The 19914-nt window shown below is 49.4% G+C and overlaps 1 protein-coding gene across 4 annotated transcripts; it reads right to left on the reverse strand.

The window, feature by feature from the left end:
• Positions 1-108: 108 nt before the first annotated feature.
• Positions 109-17106, reverse strand: DHX16 (DEAH-box helicase 16). 4 transcript variants are annotated; one of them, XM_038553406.1, is made up of 20 exons: positions 16688-17105; positions 14782-15026; positions 14526-14685; positions 14162-14218; positions 9912-10166; positions 9519-9722; positions 9303-9441; positions 8549-8709; positions 8262-8377; positions 5679-5889; positions 5388-5486; positions 5121-5273; positions 3387-3527; positions 3043-3205; positions 2828-2946; positions 2646-2713; positions 1744-1906; positions 1489-1650; positions 1023-1196; positions 109-344 (listed from the first exon to the last, which is right to left on the reverse strand). In XM_038553406.1, the coding sequence occupies exons 1-20, from the start codon at positions 16892-16894 to the stop codon at positions 216-218; spliced, it is 3126 nt and encodes a 1041-aa protein (XP_038409334.1). In that variant the 5' UTR covers positions 16895-17105; the 3' UTR covers positions 109-215. The 4 variants fall into 4 exon arrangements, 3 of the variants coding, with proteins under 3 accessions (XP_038409334.1, XP_038409333.1, XP_038409335.1); XM_038553405.1 differs by having other exon boundaries at positions 8549-8659; positions 9250-9441; XR_005367514.1 differs by lacking the exons at positions 109-344; positions 1023-1196 and having other exon boundaries at positions 1621-1650; positions 1744-1830; positions 8549-8659; positions 9250-9441; positions 16688-17106.
• Between the last annotated feature and the right edge of the window lie 2808 nt (positions 17107-19914).

Raw genomic sequence — 19914 nt, forward strand, 5'->3', positions numbered from 1 at the left:
CACCTCGCTGGCTTAGTAGAGCATATGACTCGATCTCAGGGTTGTGAGTTCAAGCTCCATGCTGGGCGTGGAGCCTACTTAAGATAAAAAATTCTCTCAAATAAAATCTTTAAAAATAATAAAAGTTACCCCAAGCTTTATTCCAAAAGTAGATATTAAATAACGTACAGAAGGAAAAGGAGCTGATGTTGAGTTCGGCTTGCCTCCCCTTCTCTTTATCCTAGCTCTTCCCGTGTCTTGCCTATTTTTTTGGGCATTTTCTTAGAATGGGGATCTTCTAGCTCCTTGGCTTTATAATAATGAGGAGCCACCTCCAGAAGCCAACTGCTTTCAATCTCCAATACCTACAAGAGGAGAGAAAAAAATCAGTAGGGTTCACCTTTTTCCAACTTGCACAGTAATGTATGTGTGATCAAAAAGTTTCTTCTGGGGCACCTGCATGGTTCAGATAAGCATCTGTCTCCAGCTCAGGTCATGATCCCAGGGTACTGGGATCAGGTCTCACATCAGACTGCTCAGCGGACAGTCTGCTTCTCCCTCTCCTTCTGCCCCTCCCCACTGTGTGCTCGCTCGCTCTCTCAAATAAGTAAAATCTTAAAAAGTTTCTTCTACCTTCAACTGTAGGACTAGGGTAAAGGTGCCAGGCTCTAATACTCTATACCTCAAGGTCAGACACACCTCTACAAGTCCTTCAGGATTCCCAATAAACTATCCCTAAAAAACCTAATCATAAAGACTGTAAAGTACACTCAGGACAGAGACCACTTCTGCTTTGTTCACCATTCTCACCCCAGTATCCTTAACACTTGAGACAATAGGCATTCAAATACTCCCTGAATGAGTATGCAGTTCTTGGATCTTAGTAGATGCTGACACATCTGACAGAAACCACGCCTTTCTATTTTATCCTACCTTAAATTAATGTTTTCCTGTTTCTCAGCTAGTCTCAGCAAATTGAATCTTGCTAGTATCCTACCTCCCCACACATCCTCACTTTCCTGGGCAAAGGAAGGTCCCCTCACCTGTCTCATGAACTCCTTGGTGGTCAAGACAAGTTCATGGTAGAGTAACCAGCGTGGCTGTTCCTCAAAGAGGGAGGAGTTGGGGTGAATGAACACTGTCTGCTGCTGTTTGACTGTGCGATAGCCACTACGAGTCAACCGGGCCGTGTGGTAAAAGTAACCAGCTGTGATGGCCTGAGGGGCAGACAGGAGAGAAAGTCAACCGGAAAAGCCACACATCTGGGGACCCTAAGCACTCACTACCTTTTTTAGGTCAGGCCCTCGGAGAACTAGAAAGGTAAGGAATGCATGAAGAACCCACTGAGAAGGCACCTTCAGTGGTCTGGGGAAGAAAGCACGGAAGAGCACACTCTCCAGAGGAAGAGGCCTAGCCTCAGGCTGGAGGGACTGCTACAGGCACCCAGAGCAGCTCCCTCTGGAGATTGAGGGCGTGGGAGGAACAGCAGCAGACTAAAGAAATGCTGACCTTGCGTACACGGATATAGTCCCCCTGGCAAGAGCTGAGACCAACTTCTACGCGTTCCAAGAGCCCCTCCAGCTGTTCTCGCACATCCCGGGCTCGGCGCATTGATCTGAACTGTACGAAGTTCTCATAGCACCACTGAGAAGAGTAGCCACTCTCAGCCCACTGTGAAGATGGTTAAAAAGGGGGGAGGTTAAGTACATAGCAAAGCCAGAGTCCCCTGTGCCTCCCTCAGTCCCATCACCTAAGCCCAGTGACCTGAGTATAGACGTTCAGCAGAACCAGGTGGTCTCCACCAGGGAGGAAAAAGTTGACACGGGCGTTGTCAGCATGAACTACCTTGTCCTTGGGTCGGTAGAAGATAGAGTTATTAACAGACAGCATGGCAGCCACTGTCAGAATCTCTTCCGAACAGCTATACCTGGGGCAGGAAGACCAAAGCACAAGGTTCAAAGGAAGACACACAGGTACACAGGGTGGGGTAAGCGACCATTCTATGGACATGTGTCTTCACATGGAGACTGCCGGGTGGGGTAAGGGCTACAAGTCAGAGTGGATGGATTTGGTGGTGGTGCTGGCCATGGGGTGTTGAGGAGGTGGGCTGCAGACGTAACAGTGGCAGAGGAGGGCCCTCCACGGAACTGGGGGCAGGAGGGCACTGGGGACCTCTGAGGGTAGGAAGGACTTCTGCGGCAGGAAGGTGTGGAGTAAGGGCGTCAGGGAAGACAGCACTTCAAGTTCATGTAATGACCTCTGACCTCAACCATGGCAGAGGAATGGCATTTAAAGGTGGTCCCTCCATAACCACATCTCAATGTTACAACCCCAAACCTCAGGAATGAGACTCTCCAGACCAGTCCACACACAGCGCTCTCCCCACAGGTGCTGAGTCTTCCATACCAATTTACACCCCCAAATTCTGTTTGTCAATCTTACCCATTTGATAAATGTCTTATTGCCCTTGTGAGCCTCCAAAGGCGCAGAAAAGAGTTTTCTAATAATTTATTTGTTAAAGAATACCACAGCAGAGAGAGAAAGGAAAAAGAGCAAGGTCACAAAGATGGCCCAGAGATGGGAGGAGGCACAGCCAGTTCGTGTGCTGGTGCTGGGGGCCTAGCCAGGGTGGCAGGTATGGGGTAGGGTAGGAGCACAGTGCTTACTTCTCAGAGGCCAAGATCATTTTAGATAGCATGGGATCCACCGGTAGCTCTGCCATCTTTCGACCAGACTAAGGAGAGGAAAAAGAGTTGAGGCCAGTCCTCCCTCTGGTGCCCCTCCAGCACCCAAGAGCTCACCCCAACTGCTTCATCGTGCCCCAGACCATGCTGCCATCCCACCTCACCGTGGTGAGCTCCCCAAGGTGGTTGAGGGCTCCCAGAGCATACAGCTGCTCCAAAGCCAGCAGCAGGGTCTCATATGGTGGAGGGTCCAGGAAATCAAAGTGCATTAGGTCATGGATCCCTGAAGAAAGATATGAGGGGTAGAAGAGATTCTCTGCAGGGATCTGTGACTCTAGCCCCACCTCCCTCTCTCTCAGGACTGGGCGAACCCAATAACCTAAGCTCTTGAGCAGCAACACAACATTGCCCAGGCTGGTCCTCTGGATCTCAGGCACTGTGGTTTCCTCCAGCTCATGCTGGTAGGCCCAGGCAGTATACAGGCGGAAGCACTTCCCAGCAGCCACCCGACCCGCCCGACCAGCTCGTTGATTGGCTGAGGCCTGGAAAGAAAGGAGAGGTAGGCTGGCTGACAACTGGTGAGGAGAAAAAGGAAGCGCAATATTTATGCAAGAAACCTGAGAAGACGTAGGCTGCTTATTCCGGTCCTCTAAGAGGCCCCCCACAGCCTCCTGAGTCGAACCTTCCCCACAGAGACACTGCTGAGAGTACAAGCAGGCTGACCTTGCTGCAGGGTGTGACAGTGAGGGATTCCATGCCTGTGCGAGGGTTGTAGCTCTTCTGCTTACAGAACCCTGGATCCAGCACATAAATGATGCCTTCAATGGTGAGTGACGTCTCAGCGATGTTTGTTGCCACAACCACCTGAGTGAGAGGATGTAGTCACCCGGAGACCTCACCCACCAAGTTCCCTAGAAAGAGTAATCCTGAAGACTTGAGTAAAGAAGCAGGCACAGATAAGGGACAGGAGCAAAGAGGATTATTGCCTAATGTCAGAAGACAGGGACAAGGCCAGGAAGGGTTCAAGGAGAGAAGGAATGAAAAGAGACATAAGGGAATCCCTGGGTGGCTCAGCGGTTTAGCACCTGCCTTCAGCCCAGGGCATGACCCTGGAGACCCATGATCGAGGCCCACATTGGGCTTCCTGCATGGAGCCTGCTTCTCCCTCTGCCTGTGTCTCTCATGAATAAATAAATTTAAAAAAATAAAAATCTTAAAAAAAAAGAAAGAAAGAAAGAAAAAAAGAGACATAAGGCGGAAAGGAAATGGGAGGAGTTAAATTTTTTTTTTTAGAGATGGGAGAGGGAGTCCAGGTCCCTGCCTCCATCTTTCCCACTACCACTTTCACAATCTTCCTCAGCTAGGACTTCCTTCAATAGCCTCCTCATGTGTCTCCCTGCCTCTACTCCAAGTCCTGCTTACCTGGCATTCTTCTGGCACCCAGATTGTCCTTTAAAAATGTAAACCTGTCACATCACTAACACCATCCGTTGATGGCTTCCCATCCTACTGGAGAATTATATCCAAGCCCCTTAAGTCTCCAAGTGCTCTACCTTTCTGATCTCATCTCCAAGGACTACAGGCTCCGTCGTTCCACTCCTGCACAGTTGCTCCCTGGCTGGTCTGAGCACACTCCTCACTCGGGTCCTTTGCATGAGTGCCTTCCTTTGCTGGACACACTCCCTTCCCAGCTATCAGCCTGGCTCCCTCCCTCACTGGGTTCAGGCCTCAGCTTCCCTTTCACCTTCCCATACCCCAAGGAAACTACCTTCCTGACATTGCTCACTCCCAGCCTCCCTGGAGTCAGTCTCCTTTTCCCCCATGTTGGGCTATATCTCTCCACAGCATTGGTCACAAATCAGCATCAGGCATCTACGCGTCCACTGTCTCCTAATTTAAGTTAGACTGTCGGCTGTGAGGCTAGGGACTTTGTTCTGTTCATCACTGTATCTTCATGCCCAAGAAGAGTATCTGGCACATGGCAGGAGCTTGTTATACATTTGTTGGATGGAAGTTACGTCTTTGCTCAAAACCCAATCATCTAAAGTCAAAATGCTTCCAACTGCTATCAAAGGCCTTCCCTAATCTCAGTCCAGAATTGTTTTCACCACATGAACCTTCCCCTCAGCCTTTTGGATTACATTCTGACTTAAACATACCTTAAGCCTTACTCTGGTATTACCTACCTTTTTTTCCCTAAAGATCCAAATCAAATCCCACCTTTTGGCACCCTGAGGACTTCCCTTCTCCTCTGCATCTCCACATACTTACTAACTGGATCAAATATTTGCTGAATTCACCCTCTCTCTCCAGCTCTGGAGGCTAGGGATTGACTACAACTAAGCCTTGCAGCTGCAGCAGTGCCCAGGACATAGCCTGCATAGGGCAGGCACACACCCTCTTTTTCACTATTTGTGTGAACTATAGGGGTGAAGAATGTGGGCGTCTCCAACTGACCTTTCGTGCCCCCGGGGGTGTGGGCTGGAAGATACGGGCCTGCATGTCAGAAGGCAGGTTGGCATAAATGGGTAACACCAAGAGCTCCCGGATTTTGGAGCCCAGGCGGCGGCAGCGATCTTGGAGCATCTCACAGGCAGCCTCAATCTCCTCCTGGATTTGGGATGGGGAGAGCAGTACAGGTCCCAGAGTGACAGAAGGCCCACCTGCCAGCTCTGTTTTCCCCTGGGATACACACCTCATTGTCCCTTGCCCCATGTCTCACACCTGTCCTGTCAGGAACACCAGGATATCCCCAGGGGGCTGGGTCACATGGATCTGCAGCACAGACACCACACAAGCTTCTAGGTAGTCAGCCTCTGGAGCCTGGGGGTGAGGAGGAGAGGGTCACAGGAAGGCCATCTGTTCAAGAAACTTCCTCTTCTCCCAGCTCAATAATCAGTTTATCCCAGTTCTTCTTCAGACTCTCCATTTCCCCTTCCCTCCTTGGGACTACCTTCTCCAAAGGCCCAAGCTTTTCAGCCTCGCACTTCAGCCCATCCTCCCTGAGGGGAGCACCTTGGTATAGAAGATGTCAACTGGAAACCTGCGTCCAGGGATTCGGAAGACAGGAGCATCATCAAAGAAGGTGGAGAAACGGGCAGTGTCCAGTGTGGCTGAAGCCACCAAGACTTTCAGCTCAGGCCGGAAACGAGCAACATCCTTGATTAACCCGAAGAGAATGTCTGTGTGTAGGGTTCGTTCATGAGCTTCATCTACCATTACCACACTGGGGAAAGAACAAGAGAGCTGTGAGCCAGGAGAGCTGCCCAGGAGAGGACAACAGGATCCCCTGGACAAGGGCACAAAGGGAAAGCAAAGAGCCCAATGGTGAATATGGGAGGGGGGGTTCCAAAGAGAGGCCAATCACCCCAGTTAAGGAAGACTAATACAATGTTAAAGAAAGCCAAAAGAAAGAAAAGAAAAGAAAAGAAAAAAAAAAAAGAAAAGAAAAGAAAGAAAAGAAAAGAGAAAGGAAAGAAAGAAAGAAAGAAAGAAAGAAAGAAAGAAAGAAAGAAAGAAAGAAAGAAAGAAAGAAAGAAAAGAAAAGAAGGAAGGAAGGAAGGAAGGAAGGAAGGAAGGAAGGAAGGAAGGAAGGAAGGAAGGAAGGAAGGAAGAAGAAAGGAAAGAAAGAAAGGAAAGAAAGGAAAGAAAGGAAAGAAAGAAAGAAAGAAAGCCAAGGGCCCGCAGTCTGCAGTTTATCTCAGCCTGGACAGACAACAACGGCCAAGATCTGGAGGCTGAAAGCCAAGGCCAGGACAAGTCACATATGCTCTCTGGATCAGAGTCATGGATCTGTTAGACTCAACAGAAATAAGAGTTTCTGTTTTAAAGGGGGGGAAAAAAGTGAGAACAGGGCCTTTGGGAGTAAGGCTGGGCTCCCCAGGCTGGCTGAGAATGAACATACAGACCTGAAGCACCAGGATTTGCACAGCCCAGGAGCTCCTAGGCTTCCATGAGACTGCTGTTGTGCATGTCTCTTGGTCCTGCTGCATCCTTCTGGAGAGAGGAACCAGGTAAGCCTGTCTGTCTGTCTTTCTTTTCTTTCTCTCTCTCTCTCTCTCCGTCTCCTCTCTCTCTCTTTCTTTCTTTAGGTTTTATTTATTTATTCATGAGAAACAGAGAGAGAGGCAGAGACACAAGCAGAGGGAGAAACAGGCTCCCTCTGGGGAGCCCAATATGGAACTCAATCCTGGGACCTCAGGATCATGCCCTGAGCCAGAGGCAGTCGTTCAACCACTGAGGGACCCAGGTGTCCCCCAGTAGGCCTTTCTACCCCAATCTTAGAGGGCTCTGCGGGCTTCTTGGTCTCCTCCTTAGTTATATGTGGGACACATCTTTGATATCTTTGCTAAAGTCTTTGGATTCTCAGGTGACAGCCATGCCTGCAGGAGCTCACCCCTGACCTCAATTCTTTGTGCGTATCCCTGACTATGCCAGTGAAGTCCCCAGCTGTTTCACAAAGCAGGCTGGCTTGACAGGAAAACCGCACACCCTAAACACTCTTGCACTAGCTGGCCTTCCATGGTTTCTGAGATTTTTGCAAGGGATGTGAAAGCTCAGATCATATTTGTCCTGTTGCTCCATCTGTGATCTTCTAGGACCAGAACTTCACAGCCTCCTAAGATTTGAGAAACCACATACTGCTCAGCTGGCCTGATCCCACCAGCAGCCCATGCACAGATCCCTTCTCCTCCTAAACACATATTTATCCAAGCTCTGCTTGGCCAACACCAGCACTGGGAATGTACTATTCACAGACCAAGCTACTCCAAGACCTGGGCCAAAGGCCCAAGATGAGGGCCCCAGCACACAATCTCTACCTCAATTGAGGGCCTCAATCTCTACCACTCTCGCTTCTTAGTGTTGCACTGAAACCTCTTTCCCCTATAGCCACTCCCGTGGTTGCTAGTTGTGCTCGCTGCAGTCACGTGAAACAAGCTTGACCTCTTTTTCCACGGAGCAGCCCTTCCCATATTTAGAAGGAACCAGGATGTCTCCCTGAGTCTCTTCTCTCTAAGCTGGACATTCTAAGTTTCTTCAAAGGGTCTTCACGTGGCTTTTCAAGTCTCTAGAGCACCATTCTGCCATCCTGGTGTTTTTCTAAACACTGCAAGCAATGGGGGGTGGGGGGTCTATCTCTGCAGTCCCTCTACCCCATCTCCATGGTGCCTACAGGTCAGTCCTAGGACTGTCCACACCATCAAGCTTCAAGAACTGGTGGGCTTGGGCAGCCTGGGTGGCTCAGAGGTTTGGTGCCTGCCTTCAGCCCAGAGCATGATCCTAGAGACCTGGGATGGAGTCCCCCGTCAGGCTCCCTGCATGGAGCCTGCTTCTCCCTCTGCCTGTGTCTCTGCCTCTCTCTCTCTCTCTCTCTCTCTCTCTCTGTCTCTCATGAATAAATAAATAAAATCTTAAAAAAAAAAAAAAAAGAACCGGTGGGCTAATCAGAAGACAAAGGCCAAACTAGCTGGATGACAAGAAAGGAAAAATAGGCTAGAGATTAAAGAAGACACAGGAAGGTGCTGAAGGGTCAGAATGCAGCAGACTGGGCAGGAATGGTGGTGGCTCTCTGGTGGGAGGTGGTGACCCCATGTGTACCTGTAACTTGCAAGGTCAGGTTCAGAGAGGAACTCCCGGAGGAGCATCCCATCTGTCATGTAGCGGAGGACAGTTCGTTCTGATGTGCAGTCCTCAAAGCGGATGCTGTAGCCAACCTGTCAAGGGGACCATTAACGATCGAGATTGGGCTGGTACTCCTGGAAGGGAGTGCAGGGCTAGGGAATGAGGGGTCAGTGCCTGGACGTGTGGTGTGAAGCCCTATGCAGTGTGGGCTACGTCCCAGACCCTAGAGGCTCCCCTCCCTACCTAGGCCCCACAGATCTCACCTCATTCCCAAGCTTCACACCCATCTCCCGGGCCACTCGGGCAGCCACACTCATGGCTGCCACTCTCCGGGGCTGGGTACAGGCAATCTTCATTCCCTTTTTTGTGTATCCCTGAATGACAAGAGAAGAGGTTTTCCCTTTGCTAAATATATTCCTGAGGCCTAGGATAATTCAGAGAAAAAAGGTGTAAGTGCACGACAGGGCAGGGGGAGATGAAGGAACAGACAGAAACTGAAAACCCGACCCTCTGAGGGTCCCAGACTTTTGGGTGATCACATTCAGGCTCAGCTAGATCTGAGATGGAAAAGGACAGACCAACTAGGGCAGACCCAGAAGCAAGGGGGAGCCAGAGAAGGTGAAAAAGCAAGAAAATGAATCCTCTGACTCCTTGTTCTTTGTCCTTTGCAGAGGACCGATGGCTGAATGGGTTGGTATGGGAAGGTCCCAACCCCACCATCTACCTGTTTATGCATCTTTCCAACACGAATGCTGGCACTAGACACAGATACTGTGTTAGAAGTGAGAACAGAAACAGGAAACAAGTTTGCCCTTATTCTTAAACTCACAATTTAATGGAGAAGACTATGATTAAAGATGAAAAGGTAAGTGACTGCTCAAAACAACATGTGAAAAGAGCTCTGACAGGACTGTGCTTGTCAAGGGCCGGTGGCCGGTAACCTGGAGGGTGCGGATGACTGTACCTCCTCAAAGAGATACTGCGGGATCTGGGTGGTCTTCCCGGAGCCCGTCTCACCCTCGATGATGAGGACCTGATGATCAGCAATGGCAGCCAAGAGCTCCTCGCGGAATGGAAACACTGGGAGGCTGCGGCGGACAGCCTGCACGGACTCCTTCTGCTGGGCCTGGGATGGAGGCGATGGGCCTGATGGCTCCTGCAGAGGAGGAGGGGTGTGAGCTTCAGGGTCGGCTTCCCAACCTCGTTAGAACGTGCCACAGTTCTCCTGCTCACCTCGTTGCCCTGGAGCTGAGTGGCCCGGACAAACTCAATGGTCTCCTCTTCCTCCAGCACCAGCTGATACTTGGGCTCCTGGGAGGCAGCATCTCGGGCCCCAAACTTCAGAGATGCTGCCCCTAGCCGGGCCTCCTCCCAGCGTCGCTGCTCCTCCCCAGGGGCGCCTGATTCCTCCTCCACTAGATCCACAGCTCGTGATGGCTGTGGAGAGAAGGACATGTGAAGACAGAGGATGCCCTCTTCCCAGGTCTCTCCTCTCCAGTCACTATCCCTACCCACTAGGAAAGGCAAGACCAAGAAGGGGCCAGTGGAGGCCCTGTCCAAAGCCCTGAAGACTTCCCTCCACTCAGCTTGGAGAGCAGGGCTAAAGTGGACTCTGCTTTGCCTCACCTGGCCTCGGGTCTCCTCGGGCATGTGGTAACGATTGGTGGCCTCCAGCTTCTCCTGCTCCCCAGCCGCCCGGTACTCTCGGGCCAGATCCCGCACTCGCCGCTTGTATTTGAGCTCCCGCCGCTCATGTCGGCTCAGCTCTACATCCCCAAAAAGGAACTCCTCATCAGCCAGCTCAGCCTCTAGGTCCTCAAGCTTCTCTCGCTCCCGCTTAGCCAAGTACTCGCGGCGTGATTTCTTCCGCAGCTCGGGAACCTGGGTCAGGACAGGGTAGCCAAATCTTCATCTTGCTGGAACAGCAACCCCCTTCCTTACCTATCTGTAAGAGTGACAAATCCCCCAACAGGCCAGCAGTGTCCTTCTGCAATGTCCAACCTGACCTGCCCCAAACTGGGCCTCTCTGAAAGCCACACACTGACCCCCAACACTATCTTTCAGCAGCACAATCCAGCTTGAAGGCCCTTCTGGACAGCTTCGCCATCCTGGTCAATATAGATGCATTAGGGTTATTTGAATGTTTTAGGTTTTATTCTATTTTATTCGACTTAGTGGAAAGGAGGAAAACAGGGCAGCCTGAGAGGCTCAGCAGTTTAGCGCCGCCTTCAGCCCAGGGCCTGATCCTGGAGACCCAGGATCGAGTCCCATGTCGGGCTCCCTGCATGGAGCCTGCTTCTCCCTCTGCCTGTATCTCTGCCTCTCTCTCTCTCTCTCTGTGTGTGTGTCTCTCATGAATAAATAAATAAAATGTTTAAAGAAAAAAAAAAGAAAGGAGGAAAACTAAAGGGCTAATACCAGCATTTAGAAGCACAGGTCTCAATCTGAAAACAAGTGAGACTAATGGTAACCACTGGATGTGCCAACAGAAGGTAATCTTCTGCCTTAGTTAGATGCTCCCTGGTCTTAAATCAAATGACTATAGTTTGGAAAAGGGGGGGGGGGGAATACAGTATATACAAAAAATGGAAGTACAGCATTAGAGAGTGTTTTTGCAAGATGTAATCAGAAATGCTTATTAGCTCTCTGGGACTAACCTCTCCTCGCCTCATACAATCTTGCAGCTAGCTTCTACATATTTCCTTTGATAGGAGGTTTTCAGGACACATAATGGATGACAGATAAAGACTGGTCACATCATCCTTAAGGCTTGTCTCAGCTCTCACCATGAGCCTGCCCACTGTGGCAACACTGTCTTCCCTGGGATCAAAACAGCCTCCTCCACTGTGGTGGCCAAACTTCATCAAGCCCTCTCCTGGGGGTCCCTGATTCTACTTAATTGTTTGGCTTTTCTTGCTTATTCTGTGAAGACTTAAAAGGAGTTTATGCTCATGATCTAATCTGAGTACCACAATCAAATACTCTTTCAACCTGATGGGGGAAGCACATGGAAGTTCTTTTAAAATATGGGCCCCAAAAAAGGGCAATTTGAGGGCACTGGCTGGCTCAGTCGGAAGAGCAGGCAGCTCTTGATCTCGGGGTCCTGAGTTTGTGCCCTACACCGGGTGTAGAGATTACTAAAACAATAAATAACAACAATGATAAAACCCAACTCAGGGCAATTTGAGTATCAAAAAGAAAAAATCATATGCAACTGTAAAATATTGAAAAATAAAAACTCATGAGTCCAGTGTGACACACATATACACAACACATGGGAAACAAGTTTTTACCACCAGTGAGATGACTATTACATCAAACTCCTTACTTTCAAAATTAGTAATTAAACATTTGCCCTGCCTTTTTTAAGATTCTTCTTTTAGACAAAGAGAGAGCATGAACAGGGAGGGGCTGAGGGAAAGAGACTCAAACAGACTCCACATTTCTTGAAGCTCTGTCGAGCTCGAACCCCGACATGGGGCTCTGCCTCCCAACCCTGAGACCATGACCTGAGCTGATAGAGTCGAATGCTTAACTGACTGAGCCACCCAGGTGCCCCATTTGCTCAGCCTTTGAAGAAAGAATTGCAGCTCATTCCTGGTTATTTTTAAGCCTTACTTATTTGAGAGAGAGAGAGAGAGAGAGAGAGAGAGAGAGAGCGCATGCACAATGCAAGTAGAGGGAGGGCCAAGGATGAGGAAGGAGAAACAAACTCGCTGAGGGCGGAGAATGACTCGGGGCTGGATCTCACCACCCTGAGATCATGACCTGAGTTGAAATCAAGAGTTGAGGGACACCTGGGTGGCTCAGCAGTTTAGCACCTCCCTTCGGCCCAGGGCATGATCCTGGAGACCCAGGATCGAGTCCCACATCAGGCTCCCTGCATGCAGCCTGCTTCTCCCTCTGCCTGTGTCTCTGCCTCTCTCTCTGTGTCTATGAATAAATAAATAAAATCTTTAAAAAAATAAAATAAAATAAAACCTTTGAAAAAAAAAGATTCAGGGATCCCTGGGTGGCGCAGCGGTTTAGCGCCTGCCTTTGGCCCAGGGCGTGATCCTGGAGACCCGGGATCGAATCCCACATCAGGCTCCCGGTGCATGGAGCCTGCTTCTCCCTCTGCCTGTGTCTTTGCCTCTCTCTCTCTCTCTCTCTCTCTCTATCATAAAAAAAAAAAAATTAAAAAATTAAAAATTAAAAATAAAAAAAAAAGATTCAGATGCTTAACATACTAAGCTACCAGGGCCCCTTGCTCATTTCTAGTTAAGGAAAAGCTCTTTATATAAAAGGTTAGCCAATAAATGTAGGAGGAATGTCACACTCCAAAAATCACCTTTGCAATCCCCAGTGAAACAGCAGATTCAGGAAAGCATTAGTAGTGCTAGTTATGCTAAAACCTTTAGATGAAAGGCTGTTGGCACAAACGCTATCTGCACTAACAGGTACATAATCTGTATGTCCCCCTAAAGTGATTGGTGTCATGTGAAGGGTACATCACCACCTAAGAAGTGTTCCTGTCACAACTTTTTAATCTGAATTGAGGCAATATTTGGTCCCAATTTCCACTCTAAAGGAAGCATAGGGCATAGAAGAACTCAATACCACAAGATAAGAGTTAGATAAATCCAGAATAAGGGACATGGTACCAGATGAGAGAGAGCAAAAGGAAACAAACAAACATAAGAGACTGAACCACCAGGGATGCCAGGGTGGCTCAGTGGTTGAGCATCTGACGTTGGCTCAGGTCGTGATCTTGGGGTCCTGGGATCAAGTCCCACATCAGGTTTCCTGCAGGGAACCTGCTTTTCCCTCTGCTTGTGTCTCTGCCTCTCTGTGTCTCTCATGAATAAATAAAATCTTAAAAAAGAAAGAAAGAAAGAGAAAGAGAGAGAGAGAGAGAGAGAGAGAGAGGAAATTAAATTAAATTCTGGGAAATAAAAACATTACATCTATACTGACAGATATCTTAGAAGTCTCTGACAACAGTCATTTTGTGGGTTGGGTCATGAGATGGCTTGATCAGGAGATCTGAGTTCCACTAGGCCATTCTTAGGACATCAAGTCTCAAAATTCTTTTTAGAAACTGAAATGTGACCTTACTTGAGAAGACCAGACTTTTGGAAAACCGCCAGCTCTACCAAAACTCATATGATAACAAGTTCAGTTCATGAATTGCGAGGGCTGTGTCCCCAGTCAGAGAGAAGACCAACTTGGGGAATAGAGGAGGATCACACGGCCATGTTTGGGATGGAGGAGTTAGATAGTAGGAAGGCATCTGGAGGGACCCCTGGGGGGCTCAGTGGTTGAGCGTCTGCCTCGAGCTCAGGGCCCGATCCTGGATTCCCGAGATCGAGTCCTGCATCAGGCTCCCTGCATGGAGCCTGCTTCTCCTCCCTCTGCCTGTGTCTCTGCCTCTCTTTCAGTGTCTCTCATGAATAAATAAAATATTAAAAAAAAAAAAAAAAAAAAAGGGAAGGCATCTGGAATCAAGTGTGCTTAAGCTGAATAAATAGCACATTCTTAGGCAATGGGACAACTCCCCTGCCCCTGTCCTCCAACCACACCCCTTGATGTTCCAGCTGACTGAGTACGGCTCCTTAAGTCTCAGGAGCAAGCAAAGCTCACATCTCCCTGACGAAAACACTCTGGACTCAATCCTAAGGAGTCAGGAGGGTCTGTAGGTAGCTTCTTTCCCTCTACAACTTAAGTCTGTCCTTGGCAGGCTCCTGTCAACACAGACCTCACACCCCAGACCTGACACCCCATCAGCACCCTCACTGTACTTCCTTGTATCCTTTTTCCCTACCCTAAACCACTTCATCACAAAGTTGTTTTTCCTTTTGCCCTCTGATGTTGGCTCCCTGGGCGCTGGGACTCACCATGGCTTTCCGGTCTTCCTCAGCCATCTTGAGGCGCTTCTGAGCCTCTTCATAAGCCTAGAAGAATCCAAGGGTGCAGGGCTATGAGGCCAAAATCTCCCACAGCCACTCCCTCTCTAGAATCACAAGGATCATTTGGATATACTATAGCATACAGAAATGTCCCTTCTCAGGGGGGAATCTCTAGGCCTACAGGTTGAGCAGAGGATCAGCAGACCCTTCTGGGTCCTCTTACTACAGAGATGAACACCTCCAGAGGCCACCCTGGTCTTCCCAGAGAGCCCTATCTCTGCAATCACACCCAACCTCAGATCTGACCCAGGGATCTTCTTGGGGATTTACAGAACATGCTGCTCCTATGCACCTTCTTGTCTGACCGCTCCAGGACATTGCGAGTCCGATCCTTGTCTCGCTGCCGAACCCGCTCAGCAAAGGCATCACGTTCCTCCAGGTCCTGAAGGCGCTCTCGCTCGGTCCGCTCCCACTCATCCTCAGATTCCGGCTTCTCAGTCTGTTGACTCCCCCTGCAAACCAGTCCAAAGGATTACATAAGGTCTCCTAGGAAGCTTACTGCCCCCTTATCCCCTGCCTCACCCTCTCTCACTCTGCTTCTAACTTACCCTGTCTTTCTTCTCCCTTTCTCGGAAATCTCTTCCTCCTCTTCTTCCTCCTCCTGACATTTCTTCCTGAGGTGTTTCCGTTTTCTACGCTTCTTCTGGAGACTGCTCCCAGTTCTACCTACGGTCTCCTCACTACTCTCCTCACTGTCTTCCAGCAACTTATAGGATCGGTTCTTTTCCAGCAGGGCTTGGGCCTCTCGCTCGGCCGCCCGAGCTGGCTTTTCTACCACCGCCTTCCGTGGTACCTATCAGTAGAAGGGAAGATAATGGGATGTGAGCAACTCCTGATTTTTACCCATCTACTTTGCCCCATTCTGAAATTTAAAGAATGGCGTGATTTTTTTTTTTTAAGATTTTATTTTTTTATTCACGAGAGACACAGAGAGAGAGGCAGACAAACAGGCAGGGGGAGACGCAGGCTCCATGCAGGGAGCCCAACGTGGGACTCGATCCTGGGTCTCCAGGATCATGCCCTGGGCCGAAGGAGGCACTAAACTGCTGAGCCACCCGGGCTGCCTGGAATGGCCTGATCTTAAACTAACCTTCATTGTCTCTTTTCCTCATGGCTTCACACCATGTTCATCAGCCTGAACTGGGCCTTTCAGCTTCTGAACCTCCTTGCAGTCATTCATTTAACAAACATTTATTGAAGCCTGTCTGATGCACCAGGTACTTGCTAGGGATCAAGGACACAGGAATAAATACAAGACAAAAATTCCTGCCTGGGTGGCTCAGCGGTTGAGGGTCTGCATTCCGCCCAGGGCGTGATCCTGGAGTCCTGGGACTGAGTCCCACATTGAGCTCCCTGCATGGTGCTTGCTTCTCCCTCTGCCTCTCTCTGTGTCTCTCATTAATAAATAAATAAAATCCTTAAAAATAAATAAATAAAAATTCCTGCCCTCATGGAGTTTATCTTACATTCTTTTTTTTTTTTCTTTTTTTTTAAGGTGTCCCATGCAGGGAGCCTGATGTGGGACTCGATCCTGGGACTTCAGGATCACGCCCTGGGACAAAGGCAAGTCCCTACATTCTCAAAACCAATTCTCAATTGCTCAGACTCTGTTCTTCCCCACAATTAAGTCATCACGATGCAAGGACTGACATGCTACAAGGATTGGTTTACAGAGGCCTGTCATATGTTTGGCACCGTACCAGATTCCAGGGATACATGCTACACGGATTTACATAAAGTCCCTATCCTCATATCACTTAGATTCTAAATTCATCTTTCACCAGGAACCATATGTGACAACTCAAGCAGGCTACCTGCCATTCTAGGAACACGTTGAACACTTTCACTCTTCGATATACTTACTAAGCACCTGTTCTGTAAGGTGTTGTCAGGTGGAAGAAATACAAAGACAAGCAATACACAGTCCTGTCCTCCAGGAATTCACTTTTACACCTTTACTCCTTCCCCCTTCTCTATCTATCAGACAGATTCCGGGGAATCTTTGGGCCTGCTTTCCCCTGATCACTACCCTTACCTTTTGTGCCCTACCACAGCACTTCTCACACATTTCTTCTATAGCCTTGCTACTCAAAATGCTGTCCGTGGACCATCAGCTTCACCTGAAAACTAGCTAGAAATGCAAAAACTAAGATCCCACCCCAAACCTATCGAATCTGGATCCACATTAAAACAAGGGCCTATTAAAGTTCGTGAAACACTGCTCTACAGCACCTAACGGTCCTTGAACTTCTCCCCAGAGCTGCACGTCCAGCACCTAGTACAGTACCCAGGCGACAACGGATAAAAGCTAGGTGCTGGTGTAACCGAGCTTACTTAATTCCCCCAAGGACAGTTAGCCTAGCCTCACCTGGATAGACAACCTGGGGCCCCGCCCCCGCTCCACCTGCTCTCCCGCCGCGCCCACGCCGGGCCCCGCCCCGCCCCTGCAGACACCTTGGTCCAGAGTCTCAAGGCGAAGTCGCGAGCCGGTCCGCTGAGGTCCAGAGTATCGGTGTCTCGCAGGCGCTGTACGAAGTCCTCGGCCGAGGCGCATCGCTGCGCGGTACCGATCAAAAACTGGGCTACGTGCCGCTCGCTCAGCCCCAGCACCGAGTGCAGCTCGTCCTGCACCCAGCGCTCCAGCCCAGCCGGCGTCGCCATGGTGACCCACGCTGCCCGGTTCCTGGCCCTGAACTATGTCGAGTAAACACGCTGGCGGCTGGGCTCGTCGGAGGCCTGCAGGCCTGGAGCCCTGGACTGGAGTCCCAGCTCCGCAAAGGACCTGCCTTTGACCCTTGGGTCTCGGTTTCCCACAGCCCCAAACCGTCTTCTCGGACCGCAGAAGCCGGAAACGACTAGTCGTTTCCGGCCAGTCGTTTCCGGCCTGTGCACTACGGCGGCCGAGCGAAGTCAAACCTCGCGGAACCGCCGAACGGGTGAGACGTTTCGTTTCCGTTTCCACCAAGTCTTTCTGTCGCCCTCTGATGGTCAGTCTGTGGATACCTCGCTCACGCATTCATTCAACAAATGCTGTGTGCTAAGCAGTTTTAGTTGCTGGGGATGTGGCAAATTATCAGACAAAAATCCCTTACTGAAGGAGGGGGAGGCAAGGTAGATAATAAATAAAGTATGGGGCCAAAAATAATGCAAGATTTGTGTGTGGTTTGGGGAGGTTCTATTTCAAATTGAAAGGCTAGGTCCCTGCTGATGAAAATTAGCCCATGCTGATTAGGAGTGACGTTTGCTCGTGCCAGTACCTGTGGCAAGAACGAATACACGTTAGACACAAGCGAGGACCTCCAAGCAGCAAGAAACAGCTTTAAAAACCTCCAATCTGGGATCCCTGGGTGGCGCAGCGGTTTGGCGCCTGCCTTTGGCCCGGGGCGCGATCCTGGAGACCCGGGATCGAATCCCACGTCGGGCTCCCGGTGCATGGAGCCTGCTTCTCCCTCTGCCTGTGTCTCTGCCTCTCTCTCTCTCTCTCTCTCTCTCTGACTATCATAAAAAAATAAAAAAAAAAAACCTCCGATCTCAGGAATGTGTAAACTGTGTTCTGCATTTTGTTAACAGCTTGAGAAATTCACTGGCGGTGCTTATTCAAAAATAAGCAGAGGAAAAAAACAAAAACAAACAAACAAACAAAAACAAAAATAAGCAGAGGAGCACCTGGGTGGCTCCGTGGTCGAGCGTCTGCCCTCCGCTGCCCTGGTGATGCCCTGGTGATGCCGGGTCCTGGAGGGAGCCCCCCCGCAGGCAGCCCGCTCTGCAGAGGGCCTGCTTCTCCCTCGGCCCTCACCGGCGCCTGCCCTCCCGCTCGCTCGCTCGCTCTCTCTCTTTTTTTAAAGATTTTTAGTTATTTATTCATGAGAGACAGAGAGAGGAGAGAGAGAGAGGCAGAGGGAGAAGCAGGCAGAGCTCCCTGCAGGGGGCCCGACGTGGGACTCGATCCGGGTCTCCAGGATCACGCCCTCGGCCGAAGGCGGCGCCAAACCGCTGCGCCACCGGGGGGCATGCCCAGCACTGGCTTCTTAGATGCATTGTTTTCTGTTTCTGAGATGGACTGTGGGCACCCCTGGCGTCTCAGAGCTTCCTGCCTCTGGTTTCCTGGGTCACAACTATTAGGGTCTTTATTTAATTAGCTACGAGTATAAGCATTGTTTCCCTCCATACTCTCTAAACTGGCTTATTGTTTTAACACCTTTGTTGTTCCTTTGCTAGTAAGTTAAAGACTTTGGTATTCGTTTTGGTATTCGTTTAAGGTCGGTTTGTCTTATTTTGTATTTAGTAAAAGGGGGTCTCCTCTGACTAAGCTGAGAAAATTCCTGTAGTGGTAGGACTATAACTACTCAAACATGTCTTTACTACCCTAGCAAACTGGAAAAAAAAAAAAAAAAAACCTGATAAGTAAACTATAGATGTGCCTGCCACATATGTAGAAGATAGAAATTCTTTGAAATGGGAAAATCTCTCAATTAACTATACTTGGGCAACAAAGCCATGAAATATCAATGTTTTTTTTTTTAAGATTTTATTTATTTACTCATGAGACACACACACACACACACAAGCAGAGACACAGGCAGAGGTAGAAGCAGGCTCCCAGTGGGGAGCCCGTTGCAGGACTCTGCTCACAGGATCCTGTGATCACGACCTGAACTGAAGGGAGACACTCAACCACTGAGCCACCCAGGTGTCCCTATCAATGTTTTTTTTTGTTGTTGTTCGTTTGTTTTGCTAAGATTTTAGTTATCTACTCATGAGAGACACAGGCAGAGGGAGAAGCAGGCTCCATGCAGGGCGTCCGATGTGGGACTGGATCCTGAGACTCCAGGATCACGCCCTGGGCCAAAGGCAGGCTAAGCCACTCAGGGATCCCCCCTTATCAATGGTTCTTAAGTAAACCTTTAGAGATATAAAACCCATTGTTTAACAGACTTTTTTTTTTTAGAAAACCACACCTTATTTTTTTGTTTTTTTAAAAAGATTTTATTTATTCATGAGACACACACACACACACACACACACACACACACGCAGAGAGAGAGAGAGAGAGAGAGAGAGAGACGCAGAGACCCAGGTAGAGGGAGAAGCAGGCTCCATGCAGGGAGCCAGACGTGGGATTCAATCTCCAGGATCTCCAGGATCATGCCCTGGGCCGAAGGCGGCGCCAAACCCCTGAGCCACCCGGGCTGCCCAGAAAACCGCACTTTAAAAAAAAAAAATTATTTTAGACAGAATGACAGAGAACATGAGCAAGGGAAGGGGCAATGGGAGAGGGAGAGCAAGAAGCAGATTCCCCACTGAGCAGGGAGCCAGATATGGGGCTCCACTCCAGACCCTGGGATCATGACCTGAGCCAAAAGCTGACACTTAACTAAGCCACCCAGACACTCCAGGAAACATACACTATATTTTGCAGCAATTTTAGATTTATTATTTATGGTGCCAAGTCTTGGAGTAAAAGCCCCTAGATTAGCCAGTGTTACACACTAGCTAGCTGCTTCTAAATACTGGAGTTCTTCAACTCAGAATGTCCTGTTTCCAATATTTTAGCTCTTTTCATCTATTCATGTTTGTTCAGTCATTCTAGTAATAATTTTGCAAGTGTGCTAGGGATAATTTTGTGAGGTATGGGGATGCTTCATTAAACCCAACTACAGTCTGCCCTTGTGGCACTTCCA

The sequence above is a fragment of the Canis lupus genome, chromosome 12, assembly GCF_011100685.1.
Source record: "Canis lupus familiaris isolate Mischka breed German Shepherd chromosome 12, alternate assembly UU_Cfam_GSD_1.0, whole genome shotgun sequence".
Taxonomy (NCBI): Eukaryota; Metazoa; Chordata; class Mammalia; order Carnivora; family Canidae; genus Canis; species Canis lupus.

What these genes read in the sequence shown, in the direction of transcription:
- DHX16 (XM_038553405.1), bottom strand. Translation starts at nt 16,894, where the DNA reads ATGGCGACGCCGGCTGGGCTGGAGCGCTGGGTGCAGGACGAGCTGCAC. An exon ending in CGCAGTATCTCTTTGAGGAG is followed by an intron (nt 8,660 to 9,249) that starts GTACAGTCATCC and finishes CTTGTCATTCAG; the next exon opens with GGATACACAAAAAAGGGAAT. An exon ending in CTGTCACACCCTGCAGCAAG is followed by an intron (nt 3,206 to 3,386) that starts GTCAGCCTGCTT and finishes CTTTCTTTCCAG; the next exon opens with GCCTCAGCCAATCAACGAGC.